The sequence below is a fragment of the Blennius ocellaris genome (assembly GCF_963422515.1).
Source record: "Blennius ocellaris genome assembly, chromosome: 1".
In the NCBI taxonomy this organism is placed as follows: Eukaryota; Metazoa; Chordata; class Actinopteri; order Blenniiformes; family Blenniidae; genus Blennius; species Blennius ocellaris.
In genome coordinates this window covers 17,716,730-17,731,622 of record NC_137650.1, presented here as the reverse complement: position 1 = coordinate 17,731,622, position 14,893 = coordinate 17,716,730, and the positions used below count along the sequence as shown (strand labels likewise).

Here is a 14,893-nt window from a genome sequence, read left to right as displayed (position 1 = left end):
GAGGCAAACAGTGTGTGTGAGAGTTTAGAAGTGATCATGTGAGTTTTACTCATTGGTGAATAGGGGTGTAACGGTACACAAAAATCACGGTTCGGTATGTACCTCGGTACCGAAGTCACAGTTCGGTACGGTTCGGTACTCAGTTAAGGGGAAAATGAAAAAAAAACAGATAACTTTTGACTTGCCCAGACAAATTTTGATTTGCCCGAAGTTTAATGGAAATTTATAAGCTTGGGTATGAATTTGACCAACATAACTTTTTACTTAAAAACACTTCTTTTATAATCAAGATATCTGAATGAAACTTTCAGGGAAGGTGTATCTCTTTATACTCTTCAATGTGAAGGAATAATAATCTATATTTTAAGTTTGTTCCTCACAGCAAAAAGCCCAGAGTTGGATTAACTCCGACAGTGCTTATTTGAGGCCGACCTCTGGGCTTTTCGCTGTGTTGTTCTTAAATAAATTTGATAGTATTAAGATTGGAGCTGTCACACCCTACTACTATACTACTACATACGGCCACGCCTTATTTATTGTATTAGTCACCTTTTATTCATATAATTTATTTAATAACATGGTAAATGTGTGTCATGCATTTTTATTATATTTAATTAAATCCTGTCCTTTTTCCTCCTCCTCTTCCTGCTCAGTCAACTTTTTTTTCCTGAACCATAAAAAGTTAAGAAACTTTGGGATTAGAGGGTCAACATAATCCAAAATACGTTGTTAAGTTATATATTGTATAGTTATGAGGATTTGCTTGTTCTATAATCAATGTTTAAGCAAATCTTATTTGGATCCATATGAAAAGGTTCATTGTTATATCTAGAGGAACGTTTTTCAATAAATATCAATGTTGGCTGGTGACTTTGTCCAACTTTTACATTTTGGCCAACTGTGTATTTAAGCTTGACATCCTTGACCTGGAAGATGTGGTTTTCTGAAGAAGCCCAACCAAAGCCATGTCATCTGCTGAATTGAACAACTTATATTGTGTGTTGCAATTCTTGTCAATTCTTCTGTAAAACAGGAGAATAGCACTAGATAGAGAACACCCTGATCTGGGTAGCAAGAGAGACGTTTCAGCTAACGAGAAGGACAGAGATGAGGGTCAGACCGAGGCTGACCATGTTACCTGGCGCTCAGCCCTCTCCTTGCTCTGAGATAAGATTAGCCTGCTACCTAAAACCCTCCAGTGTAAGAAAAGAGGTGGGAGGTGGGAAACCCCCTTGTTGAAGCCAAACAGCTCAGTCACCTTATGAGAGGAGGTCAAAATCGGGCGAGGGGAGGAGAGGAGAGGACAGGAGAGGTAGCTGTAGTAGTAGCAGCATTGTTTTATCAATGGCCTTGGCTGCAAAGCCCCTGCACTGTTCCTGAAAGCCCTGTGCGTCACATACTCTTCAAGTGTCCATACATCAGACAGCCAATCTGGTTAAATAAAGATCTCTAAGAGGCTTTGCTGTACCTAAGCTAATAATAGCTCTGTTTCACTGGGAGAGGTTTCAGTGATGCGTGGATTGGGAGATCTTTGTGAAATGCCACCGAGACCATTGTGTTTTTACCGTAACCACATAGAAAAGCCAGATTCACCACCGATGGTGACATTCACGTTGGCTCCTTGACACGAAGCTCAACAGGCCTCTGGCTGACCGTCGCGCTGCCTGGGGATTCTCACTCGAGGGATAATCCCCTAAGACTTTGTTCTTCCCTCCGCTCACTCTCGCTGCGCTCGAAATGTGTCAGGGTCCTGTGACCAGCAGTGACACACAGGCCCACATTAAGAGAAGGCCCAGTTTGCTCCACAACCAAGCAAGGACTTGTCTCTCCCAGAGAAGAGAAAGCTCACTGCTGTTCTACGTTGCTGCTGGTGTCACTGAGATGCTTCTCTTGTGTCTATGGGTGGAGAATTGTGGGTGGTGTATGAATGTGTGCTTGTTCCTGTGTGCCTGTGGTTGTGCCTCTCTGTTTTCCTGTGTCTCTTTGCACATACAGTATAGGGGTGTACCTTTGCCTGCGTTTGTGTGTATGCATGTGCATATGCCTCAACACACTTGACGGTCTTCGGTTACCAACTAGGCCCAACAGCATGTGGCGCTGGAGCGGGAGGGTAATCTAAGCCAGGGTTCCCTTTGTGGTGGGCAGGCAGGTTGATTAGAACCGTCTCTGCTTACATCCCCTGTACAAGAGGCTTTGTATTCAGCCTGGTCTCCCATTTCAGCTCTCCTCAGGAGCTGCTGATCAACAGACTACAGTGCAAAGTGTGCCAACGCACCATGTGCTGTTGGCATCATAGGATAAACAAAATACATCTCGCATAAATAATGAATCAAAACTGTACATTTTCAACTTTTCCATGAACACTCACCAAGGACAAAATGTAAACATTCAATCTGATAAAGACTTTCTTGGGTAGTTTGAGCTTCTTTCTGTGATTCTCACTGGAGAGAGGATCACGGCTAAAGCCTCTGCTGAGAATATCTGCCAGTTACTAATCTGATGGAAATCTCATTTTCCCCCAATACTGAAGCCTGTATATGTTACTGTGTGAAACTCATTAGGATGTATTTTTAATGCAAGCTGATAACATGGCAGGATTGGTGCCACACTAAAAGAAGAGACAGGGAACAATTGTTGCCCAATTTGTGAAAACAGATGCAAGAAAGCATACATTGGTCACGTATAGGCTTTGAAAAAAATATATGAAGAAGTGATTGATACATTTTCTGAAGGTAATATATATTTTTGCAAAGCTTTAAAAACGTTCTTTATCCCTGCTAAAATTAAATAAATCCCGCTGTGTTTGGTTTTTCCATACTCCTTCGTCAAACCACTTTGTAACCATTGCTTATCAAAGCCCAATAAAGCGACTGTTCATATTACAAGTATCAAACCAACAGCATAAATTGAAACTTGATTTCAAATATTTTTAACTTGCAATTTTCACATACTGGTGCGTGCCCGTATTTACTGTGATTACCTGCAGAAATCACCAGAGCAAACTAATTAATTCCCTCCCTCTGAGGTTTCTTAGAACTCCGCGGGTTGGCTGGTTTCTAAACACAGGCTGTGACGCACTTGAACGCACGTATTGTAAGGATTGGCCTATAACTGAGGCTCCAAAACCTCTTTTGACTGGCTCTGTGCCAAATCTACTGGTGAGCCCTGTATAGAGGTGCCTGACTGTGTATGCATAAAATTAATACGAGAAAAAAGTAAAAGACGATAACTGTGGACTGGAGTAACTGTCGGTTACTATAGGTGCCAAGCTACACCTCAGAATCTTGATATACGCGTGTTAGTTTAACCTGGCATCAGCAGATCCTTGTTATTGTCTTACCCTGTAACGTTACGTTAAGGTTCCATCAAAAAGCCTTCCTGTGCCGTCACAGAAGACTCTCCAGCCAGCAGAGGCTTAACAATGGCAGCCTAAGCCAATGTTAACATATGCCGGCTGCTAAATTAAGCTCCTAATTAACAATCTCATGCCGAGATAACATTATGGGATAAACACAGAGTGCCAAGTAACCACCTGAACTAAATACTCGCCAACACATAGTGATGCCTCTCAAACGCATCACCAACTCGTTATGGGGTGCATTGATTCAGTACTAAAATTAACTTGCATTAAAGTCTATACCTTATTACAACAATTCCAGAGTTTTAATATATGCAACGTTTAATTTGAAATACTTTCAATAAAGGGCTTTGCACACTTCTAATAGAAGAAGTGGTCGTAATAAAATGCATTTTGTCGTCTTATCAGGCTGTAAAACTGCAACAGCAGCTTCAGTTCTCAGTCATCAGATACACAAGATGTGTTGAGGCACAGCACAGCTGACCTGGTCACCTACACCTGCACAAATAGAGGTCTGAACAATGAGGTGGTAACACGTTCCTTACCGAAACCTTGCCTGAGTTTAGAAAATAATATGGGTTGGTTTGCTTTTTATATTTGGACAGCAGGGTGTGTTATGTGTGTGTGTGTTTCGGATACAAACACATTAAGAAATTAAATGATGTAGGTTTTCATCTGCTGCAAGTGCAAAATATATTTTAACAATGCTTCTGTGTTATACGATGCATATCGCACGCATGCTGCGAGTTCAGAAACCCGCCATTATGATGCTGCTTTCCAGTTGCCTCAGCGTTGTGAAATCCTAACTTACAATGATGTCACTTTCTCTGAAATACTGGGTTGTGGCTTTTCACTTTATCCCAAAGTTGCAAGATAGAAAACAGTATATAGACAAATCCAGTAAAGCCATTATTGCACCCTTTCTAAGTAAAAAAAAAGAAAAATAAAGCCAAGAGGTTACATTTCATTCTCAAGAACAGCTTAACTTTAAATGCACAAACAACACTGTAAGAGGGTTGCATTTACGAGGTACTGAAGTCCATTGTGTTACCTCAAGTTAGAAACACTTCCTTTGTGACATTTCAGCTTGGGTTTTAAAGAAAGGTTGAAAATCAAAAGAAATAAAAAAGACCAAAGGTGAAAATAACCTTGATTGTAATGCAGGCCACCATCTACAGCTCCAGCTACTCAACACTAGCTCAGCCTTTAGGTCAACAGCCGACCCGACCAATCACAATCAAATATTGATTGGTGATACAAGTAACTTCAAACGGAATGAAAAAATACGTTAAGAGGCGCAGTCATGGATAAAAGGTCAATCTCAAATATAGAAAGTTGTGATGCAAGACAGAAAATAGAAAGACCTGTGTTGACTGTTTCTGAAGTTCATCAAGAAAGAAATTGCTTACTGCACTGCAGCAACTTTCCAAGCAAAGATGTTGGCTCTATGACGGGTATAGTTGGACTTCTGAGTCGTCAATCGACCCCCAGTGCATCAAGTCATACTCACACTTTCCTCTTAATTTGGCATAAAAAGATTTTTTTTAATTTTGGCATGCGTGTAAACATAAAACATGTCAAAGAATACATGTTCATACTGGTGTTCAATGGAGCAGGAAATGCTCCAGTGCATTCGGAGACTGGGCTCCAGGGAGAACACAAGCAGCCTGATGGCCTGCAATAACCCAGGGCGAGATAACATCAGAGGCTACAGCAAGCAGAGGTGACATTTAAACAATCTGTCAGAGCTGACTGTGCATGTGCCTGAAACAGTTGGCCAGAGAACGAGAGAGAAAAAAAAAAAAAAGACAGCCAGAACAAGGCAATCTTATCACATTTACCACACCAATTTCACAACCGAACATGGTGGCTATCACAGATAATGTTTCTTGATAATCCAAACACATTCCTTAAGACAGTAATGGCCAATCGAACTCGTTTGCTTTGACCTGCTTTCACACAGGTTAATTAATAACTTCAGCATCGGCTGAAACCCCCCCCCCCCCCCCCCCCCCATTCTCTTGGTTTCCTTTGCACAGTAGACAATGAGGAGAATATGAGATGTTAATATGAAATGCCGCAACCGCAAACTGTCCAACTGTTCTGCTTTGAAGAGAGCCATGGTGCTCTCAAGAAAAGCGAGGGAGTTAAAAAAAAACAAAAAAAAACTTGCCGGAAATGATCAAGGGGAACACAGGAAGAAGGCAATTTCCCTTCCAAAAAAAAAAAAAAAATGGAAACAGTAAATCCACTATTTCAAGAGAACATGCAAGACGTTATCCTTCGGGTTGTTTTTACAGCTCAACAACATCAAACCTGTGTAAAATACACATCCCAAAAACCAAACGTAAGCGTTTCAGTCCTATCATCACAACCATCAGTAAATAAGTCAAACGTAGAAAATATCTGCAACAAAAAGTGAAATATTTCTTAATCGTGCGGCAAATCGTTGCCGAGGGTGCTATCTTTTGAGATCAAACACAACGTTGTAAAACTCGAATCTCTCCCCACAATTGGCGTGTTTTGGCCCGGCTGTCAAAGTCCACATGGAGACTGCATTCCACTTTTGACCCGTGTAGTAGGGTCCGCTCAGCCACATGGGGCCCGACTGGAATGTTTGCAATCACCCCCTTGAAAACGTCAGAGGTGCATTGCGAAGTTTAAAATGACTCCTGAAGTATTCCGAGCTTGTGAGCTCCAAAATCAATTTACCAATCTCATCAGCAACTTATTTAACGTTGTTTATTTTCAGTAAGTGAGCCCCTGAACCATCACAGTGTTATTTTCAAGGCATTTTTTTGGGGTCAATAAATGTGTCATCTGATCATTAGACACCGAACGGCAGAAGACAAGAAAAACTGTGTGAAGTCCACGTGTCAATACCAAGTGTGAGCCCGGACTAAAATATAGCTTAAAAGGACGGCCTAAAATAACGTAGGATTCAAACCTCGCTCATCCCCGTGTTACAGGCTGCCACTCACAGCAGAAGGGGACAAGAGAAAGAATGCAACAAAAAAAAAAAAGAAGAAGAAGAAGATAGATGCAGGAGTTCAACAGCTTTCTCTCTGGTGTAATGCAGCCTCTGACATGTTGATACAGCGCAGCCAGCGGTAGCTTCAGTTACACTAAATTTAAACTAGACAGATGCCACACATAGTTACTCATGCCTCGCCCCGGGGAAACAAGCGTCTCATTCATCACACTGGGTGCTGGGACCCCCTCTGTTGACCAGGGTTAGGGGGCATCCACACCGTGATCCAACTCCACATGGAGACCTCATGCATGACTGTCCGACCTTTGACCCGTCCGACTTTTATGTTTTTGCTGAAAGGCAGTACCTTGGATGTCAAAACGTTTAGTTTTTCACACACATAGCATTTCACTGTAAATTGGATCAACAAAGTTAATGTGTATTTGATTATCAGAGCATTACATATTTTATTGTATTCGCTCTCTCTCTCTTTTTTTTTTAATAACTTGTGCTTTGTTTGGGTCATTTCTAACATACCTGAGACTCACGACACTTTTTAAGAATAAAACATTGAAATTAATATTAATATCCAGACAAGGCAAAATGAAGGCATTTCACACCAACAGAAATATTTGTAAGAAAAGGCTGGAAATATGCTTAAGCCAATAACCTCAGTCTTAATTTAGCTGTAAAAAAAATATATATATATTTTGAGTGTGCCTTTGGGTATTATTGAAAGAAAGTGAAGTACGAGTCTGCCACACTTCACAATGCTTTGTATTGTAATAACAGCTGTTTGGCTGAGTGATGGCGCCCACCCCTCAGCCGAAAAGTCTAGACGGACACGTGCGCACACACCTGGCTCGGGCCCGGGAGGGGCCCGACAACACTCACCTGGTGAAGTGGCACACAGCATTCTTCCACTCCTCTCCTCGTTAAGATCGCAAAGAGCTCGGGCAGTAAAAAGCTGAGGGCTGCAGACGTGCTGGGACGAAAGGGATTCTCCTCCTCTAAGTACGGGCGAGTCACTAGAACCTGCCGCCTGCCCTCTGCCACTCTCTTTGGGAGCTGAAAATAGTCCACCATGAGAGCGATGTAATTTCAGTCTTTCAGTCTTTCCCACGACAAGGGCCGAGAGGATCGCGCTCTTGGTTCACGGAGGCAGAGCAATGACAACAACATGGACAAGGGCAAAGAGAGAGCCTCCTCCGCGAGGTTCCCTCAGTTTGACCTATTGGTTAGGGGTAGAATACGCTTTGACAAATCCTCATATCTGAGCACGACAAAGACAATCGTACAGGTAGAAGAAAGGTCACAGCCCCATTACCAGAGCAAACTCTTATATTGACTCGTCACTAAGTGGCTGTGGTGACTGCCGGCATCTGGAGATTTCATTAGCCCAGATCCGTCTCTCTGATGTCACTGGTGGTCTCTTTCATATCCTGAGACAGCAGGGAGAGGAAAGAAGCCCCCGGTCGTCCCGGTGGCGGATCTGAAGCTCACTGTGCCAGTACGGCAATAACTAACAAACCACCAAAAAAAAAAAAAAAAAAAACTCTTTTAATAGAGAAGGTAAAATAATCTCACAGAAAAAGGTTTACGCAAGGTGAGCTAAAATGCCGTTTGTGTTCCGCTCTCCAGCAGATAGAGAGTAATGGACCTCGTCTCCTTCTATTCCACCCTGCCATATGAACCCCACATGGCATGTCTGGGCTGAGAGCCAGACCCCTCCATACTGGATCCACTACTCCACCACCCATCGTGGGCACTTCTACCCCCCCCCCCCCCCCCCCCGCCTCATATCACCTCTCACACCCAATGAGGCCACTGTAAAATTGTGACCTGCATAACCCAGTGCTCACCAAGACCTATTCTGAAAACACTCAATCACTTCACAATAGACACTCTCCAATGGACAGGGCAAGTGGTGCTTTGAGAGGTAAGCCCAAATACATGTTGCAATGCAGTCAGAGAATAATTGTGTCATCACGATAAGTGAAAACATAAGAATCAAAAACAGACTGTTCAATAGCAAGTATGTAGATCCTGGGTTAGAGCGTGTAATACTGTACATAAAAGTTGTCTTGTAGACTGTTTGCCACAAGCAAAACCATCATAATTTCTACACATAGCATTCTTTATTGAATAATTACACTTAATTCAAATAACTGCTCGGTGGTCCAGCTAACTGCTTTCAGCTGATTGCTTTGAAACCTAGAATCTAAAAAGAATATATACATTAAATAACGCCAAAGGAAAAAGTGCTCTCGAAAGGGAGACCAACAGGAAATAGGGACCTCATTTTAATCAAAACATGCAACTGGTTTTCATCGAGAAACTGTGTTTGCAAACAGTGTGGTTCAGAAGTCTCAAGAGATTTGAACAAGCAAAGCCACTTCTTCAGTGTAACATAAAGGTACACATGGTTATTTACCTAAAAACTAAATTATACACACACAAAAAACTCTCAAATGAGATTTCATACGACGTAAATGTAATATTGCTTGATAAAAGTAGGTCATCTGGAGCCATTCTGCCATTAAAGAAGTTTTGTTTTTTTGTTTTTTTCATTTCATATTTCAAGGGAGGTTTCCCATTGCCCTGCCCGGGTCTGTTGTTTTCGTCTGCTGCTATTTTTAGTCTTTTGGTGGAAAAGAAGCTTCTTCTACGTCATGATTTATAAGCTATGTCTGTTTCCATTGGGCTGTTATTGATGTGCCAGCTTCTTTACTTAGGATGGATATAAAAACATTCTTTGAGTTTTGTTTTTCTAGTTTTTCAGTCCAGCCACATGAGGGTTTTAGGTTATAATTTTAAGATCTACGTACTAACTTCTTATCGGCAAAATTGACTGTTATATGAAACTCGGCCATTTTAGGATTTATTTTCTACTAGCTGATGTACATTTGTCTCAAAATTGCGGAAGGGAATTTGTGTTTTAATTCATCACAAATGTAATTTCATTAAATGCACACAAGTAAGATACTGAATCCAAATTTGCTCCTGGTATTGTCTGTTGCTTAACGGAGTCACATATGCAATATATTAAGGAGATTTTAGATGGAAGTCAATTTATGCAGACAAGGTTGTGGGTTGTGTATGACTATGTGGGTCGGTGGCAAATGTGGGCCACCGTATTGGCCCAATGAGTGACAGGAAGTTCTGCCACCTAGAGTTTGCATAGATCAATATATCACTGATACACAACTGAAAAAGACATGATTTTATTAAAAAAAAAAAAAAAATCTGCTTGTGCAAGCTGTTACACACTTGTCACGACCATAAACACAAGAAGAATCACCATTTCATTGGTTGTTTGCGCCAAGAAACAGGTGTGAAGATACACCAAATCAACACAAGATAAGACAGCAAATCTATCTGACTTGGTGTTCAGGTACACTGATAAAGGATTGGAAGGACAGAATCACCAAATGTTTCATCTTGCAAAATGTGTGCTATCTGCTTGATCCGTGAAATGAGTGATGCCTCTGGCAACAAGCTACATTTTTAACATTCCAAAAACAAAGGTAGGTATCAATCCAGGAAATGTTTATTGTTGCGAAACATATTAATAGTGTTGAGGATGAAGAATAAGTATACTGTGCAGAGCATTGTATGGATAGAAAACAGATTATAAACATAGGTCATAGGTTCCCTTTGTACATTGCTGTTATTCGTTTGTTTGTTTGATTCATGAGAATTTTATTGGATCATTTTTTGAGTTATACATTTGACTGTGATCAAAGAATAAAGAACGTCGAATGTCATAATCGGTTTATAAAACCAAAACCAAAACATTAGCCTACTTTGTAAAATGAAAACCAATAAGTAAACATAATGAGTGTGAGCACCCATTACCTGTCTGCTGTAAATGTTAGAGCCCTCATATATTCAATACATTTAGATAGAAAACCAGTTTTGATCTTTTTTTGCAACATAAAAAAAAAAGTGAAATTAAAAGATTTTAATGTGGAATTCACTAATTACAGATGAGCATCAGTTGTCTGATCATCAAATCAGCCAACCACAGCAAGGAAAACAATTCAATGAGTTAAATGTATCAGCAACTTTCCATCCCTAAGAAAACATTGATTTTTTTCTTCTTTTTTCATCCCTTCATTTTGACAGCACAGTGGAGACAGAGGAGGAAAAAAAAGTCCCTTTATTTGTTTCATGGACCAATAAAGTTGTTCAACAGTTTTGTCATGAATTCCGAATGACTTTGTCTCAATTTCTAAGCAATCTAATTCACGGAGGGACGTCTTCTCTTCTTCATAATCAGGGGAAAACCCTGAAGAGTGAGTTTGGCCAGTGCGTCTGAATAAAACAGTGGAATATTTCACGTGGAAGAGTGGACTGTTTCCCGAGCAACAAGAAAACAGAATGGGAGACAGAAAAGACAAGACATGCATACAAGTAGACAAATAGGAGTAGAACAAAAAAAAAGGTGTGTTATGGTGCACTTAGACACGATTTCTAATCACCTTCACAAGTTGAAAGACGGCCAAGTCACCCTCAGTTGAGCTGAGGGTGTAGGAGAAGACGGTATTCATTAGTCGCGGTTTCATTGTGAAGCATGTAGATTTGATCGGTCATTGACACGAGTTTCAACAGGGCCGAATGAAACGAAATCCAAAGTACTTTAAAAGATATTGCCTGAGCTGCAAGTGAGGGTACTGAAATGACAATGCAACATGTCGCAAGCGGACGTTCAGTGAAGTAGGAAGCTCGTTCACACTCGAGGTTCTCCAGGTTGCTACAAAAACAAGCCCCGACTTGAGCCTCGCCTTCAGAAAAGGGAGACCAACCTAGGAGAGTGCAGCTCCCTGTTACTCTGGCTAAGTCAACCTGTAGCACACGCCAGTTATTAAGCTGGACGCCCCCCCGCCCCCCCCTCCCCCCTTTTGGGCCAACTCATACACACCGGACCAGCTTAAAACCACTTGCACAGTGGTGCTTTTATTCCTACGTTTATTCCAAAATGCTGCTTTCCCACTTCATTCCATCTCCAAATCAAACTCCCTTTTTTTTTTTTTTTTAAGGCAAGGGAAAAATTGATTTAGGATTGCACAAGCCAAACCTTCACAGAGCCCTTACTTTGCCCATGAGTGGGACACAGCGGGAGAAATCGCTGGTTCCCGTGGTTCAGACCCAAACAACAGAAACAAATGAAGAGGCTGAAACTCGGCAGTGACGGACAGACCAAAGGAAACGCCATAAATTCTTCGACTTCTGGGGTTTGAACGTAATTCACCACTATAATCATGTTGCCAAACATGTCTACAATATGGCGTTCAAAATCGCTTGACACAAGCCGTTCCCGTTAATTTTTCATGGAATAAATCCTAACCCAAACCATAAAAACCCATTGCTTCTGTCACCACTCAAGTGCGCATTCATTTTGCAGATTTCTTTCCAAAGCCACTACAGCTATTCAAATAATCGTTTCAGTCCAATATCACGCAAATCCTGCAAACACACCAGGAAAATTCTACTTGTTTTTTGAGCGTTAATGCAGATGTGTGCCTGTCGTATGAGTATCTGTCCTTATTGATGAGTTAACGTTTGAACTTTTAGAAGTCTCTTCAATCATCCAGAAATCGATGAATTAGAAATTAGTTGTGAAAGACAATGACAAACAACCTTTTCTCCACCTTTGCTTTTCTGCTTAAAGCAAGTGAATCCTTTGTGCCATTCTGTGACCATTTCTATAAGTGCCAAAAAGTAAAAATGGTCATTTATGCTTCGACCAATAACATACTTCTCTCATTTGCAGCAGGGTGTCACTTGTGCTGGAAGAAAAATTACAACAAGGTATTAATCTATTAACTATAATCAATAGCTCGGCCATGTTTCAATTTTAAATCAAGGCTTGACTCATCTGATACAGTATTGAGCAGTTTTTACAAGACAACTATCTGTTTTTATCACACAAAAAAAGTGAAAGCAGTGTAGTTATGCAGGTACTAATTCCATTGTGTGGGTTATTTAACTCACATCCCCCCACTTTGAGTTTGGTCTTCCAAATTGCCTCATAAACATGCCACCCTTTAGGTCTTGAGAGCCCAGAATCATGACATATTAACATTTATTTATTTATTTACATTCGCACCCTGAAAGGTTTACCAAGTATAGTATCTAATAATACAAAAATCATTTCAACAGATTCTATTGATACTGTATAGTGCTATTTCAGTTCAGTTATTTTTAAACTATTGCTTAATTCTAAAATAAATCTGAAAATTAAATTAATATCGCATATCTTGATGTACCAAATAACTGTTTATCTAATCCTAAAAGTATACATGATAATTAAAAACAAAGTATGGCGGTCAAAGGCTATTTAAATATGTTTAAAGTATCTGTATATCTATTTATTCATGACATTAAATCTCTAAACATATTTTACAAAGCAGCCAAAGAACATAATCAATTGTCGTCTGTCACATAATTTCTCTGCTGCGAACACTGTTGTTTTAACATTGATAGATAATAATCTAATAATCATGTTACTTCTGCTGCTCTACTAGTAACAAAGTGGGCAAATTGGATGGACTCAAGTGTGCTTTTAGTTTAGGCAGTTAGAGTGCAATTCTAAATTCGAGATTTACAGAGAAAAACATAATTTTATATATATATATATATATATATATATATATATATATATATATATATACATATATATATATTTGACAATTGTCTGGTTCACTGTGGGGACACTGAGGCAAGTTTTCTTTTCATGTTATTATGGTGGAAACGCATTTTCTAAATTATAATACCACATCCAGCTTGAAATATTTAGTTCTGGTCTTTGTAAGCCAACTCTGGATAAGCTAAAGCAAAACATATGTAACAAACTGTGTATAAACACAAATAGGGTTTCCTGAAACCAAAATAAATGTTCAACCCAAGTTCAAAAATATATTTCTACGACAGTGAAACTTTCATGTATTTCCATATTTTTCCCCAAACGTGATTTTAAACATAAGTGGGATGGGGGGGGAATCTACAATGAAGACTGTGATAGACTCATCGTTGTATTTGAGCCATTACAGCAGCGTGTTTGTTATGAATTCATCTAGTAAACAAACAGTGTGTGACTAACTTTTGACAGCTTTGTGACAGCAGGTGCTGGTTCACTACAAAGCCTCACTTAACATGCACGCTGTCATCCACACTCTCATAACCGGTGCAAGCAGATCGGTTTAAATTAACCGCTGTCACGGTGGTCTCTTGTAAAAAAAATAATAACAATAATAATGAGTGGAGAAGTTTGTGAGCTGAGAGTGCTTGCTGTTCAACATAATGCTAAAGCTGCTCGGCTAGCATGTGGAGCTAATGACAGACGCTGATGTGTGCGGGGAGTCTGTTTTGTTTTGTTTTTTCCAACAATAAGTTAAATATGACTTCACATGGGTTTGCTATTTCTCTCCGATCGTGTGAATTTGCAGCGCCGTGTTGACGCCGCAGTGGCAGATGAGTTAACTCGACTTGAGCGCACAGCTTTTTTTTTTTCTTTTTTTTTCAGTTTTACTACCAGACACACGGAGCGGTGGCACCGGGCGGGCACCGGGAAACACACACCGACCTGAGGGGCCTAACGGCTGCTGCTGCCCGTCCTCCCCGAAGATCAGTCTGAAGTCCAGCTCCTCATTCCCGGGGCAGTTTGCAGTAGTCATCGGGTTTGACAGCTCGGGTTTTCTGTACCCCGCCACTCGACCGTTCGACCAGCTGGGGCAATTTTCACGCCGTCCTTACAATGTCACACCATTTACCAGAACTGCCCGCGACGACGGTGAACTTTTAACTTCGGCTGAATTCGTGCGAGCTTCCGGCCATATGCATACAAGGACCCGTGTTTTCCGCTCGTTTGTCAAATCCAAAAAAAGCACGCAGGTCTCAGCGGCTCCTCTTTTTCACTCCGAGCGAGTGCGCGCGGCTTCAACTTCACAGAGAGTCGCACGCTAAAAACTCCTGTGTCCTCTGCCGCTACCTGAGCCGCGGTTTATCCGCTGTCTCTGGAGAGGAAGGCGGCGGAGTGTCCGCGTAGCTGTCCCGTCCCCCTGAAGCTGTCTGTCTCTCTGCTCCCGTCTGTTGCTGCGTGTCTCTCTCTCTCGCTCTCTCTCGCTCGCTCTCTCTCTCTCTGCCCCGAGCTCCTATCCCAACTTTTACTAACCCCGCGTGACAGGGCAGTTCCATCAGTGACGTCAGCAGACACAACAGAACACAACACACTGCACGGCGCGTGCCCGTGCACACACACACGCACGCGCCATGTAGTTCATAAACAGGCTGTCAGCAGGGGCAGCGCCAAAAGAAACGCGCACATTTTTTTTATCGGTTTGTGTCATGTTTCGCAACAAGAGAAACGATTTAACTTTGGAAAATTTGTGCGGATCCAATAGACATTCTTTTTTTTTTTTTTTTTTTTTGCCTCATCTACGCTTACCTTCTGTTTTGCTCTTGGTGTGAAGATTATTTCAATAATTATCGAGAACTCATCCGTTTATCTACTATAACCTATGTGTGCAGTGATACAGTGTATCATAAGAATATATTTTGGG

The 14,893-nt window shown here is 41.0% G+C and overlaps 1 protein-coding gene across 1 annotated transcript in view; it reads right to left on the bottom strand.

The window, feature by feature from the left end:
* nfatc3a (nuclear factor of activated T cells 3a) overlaps positions 1-14,451 on the bottom strand; it is a gene marked incomplete at its 3' end in the record, with an annotated part of 45,576 nt that extends 31,125 nt beyond the window's left edge. The window contains exon 1 of the mRNA XM_080520647.1: positions 13,918-14,451. Within this exon, the coding sequence (XP_080376773.1) occupies positions 13,918-14,008 (91 nt within the window). The 5' untranslated portion in view covers positions 14,009-14,451. The remainder of the gene's footprint in view (positions 1-13,917) is intronic.
* Between the last annotated feature and the right edge of the window lie 442 nt (positions 14,452-14,893).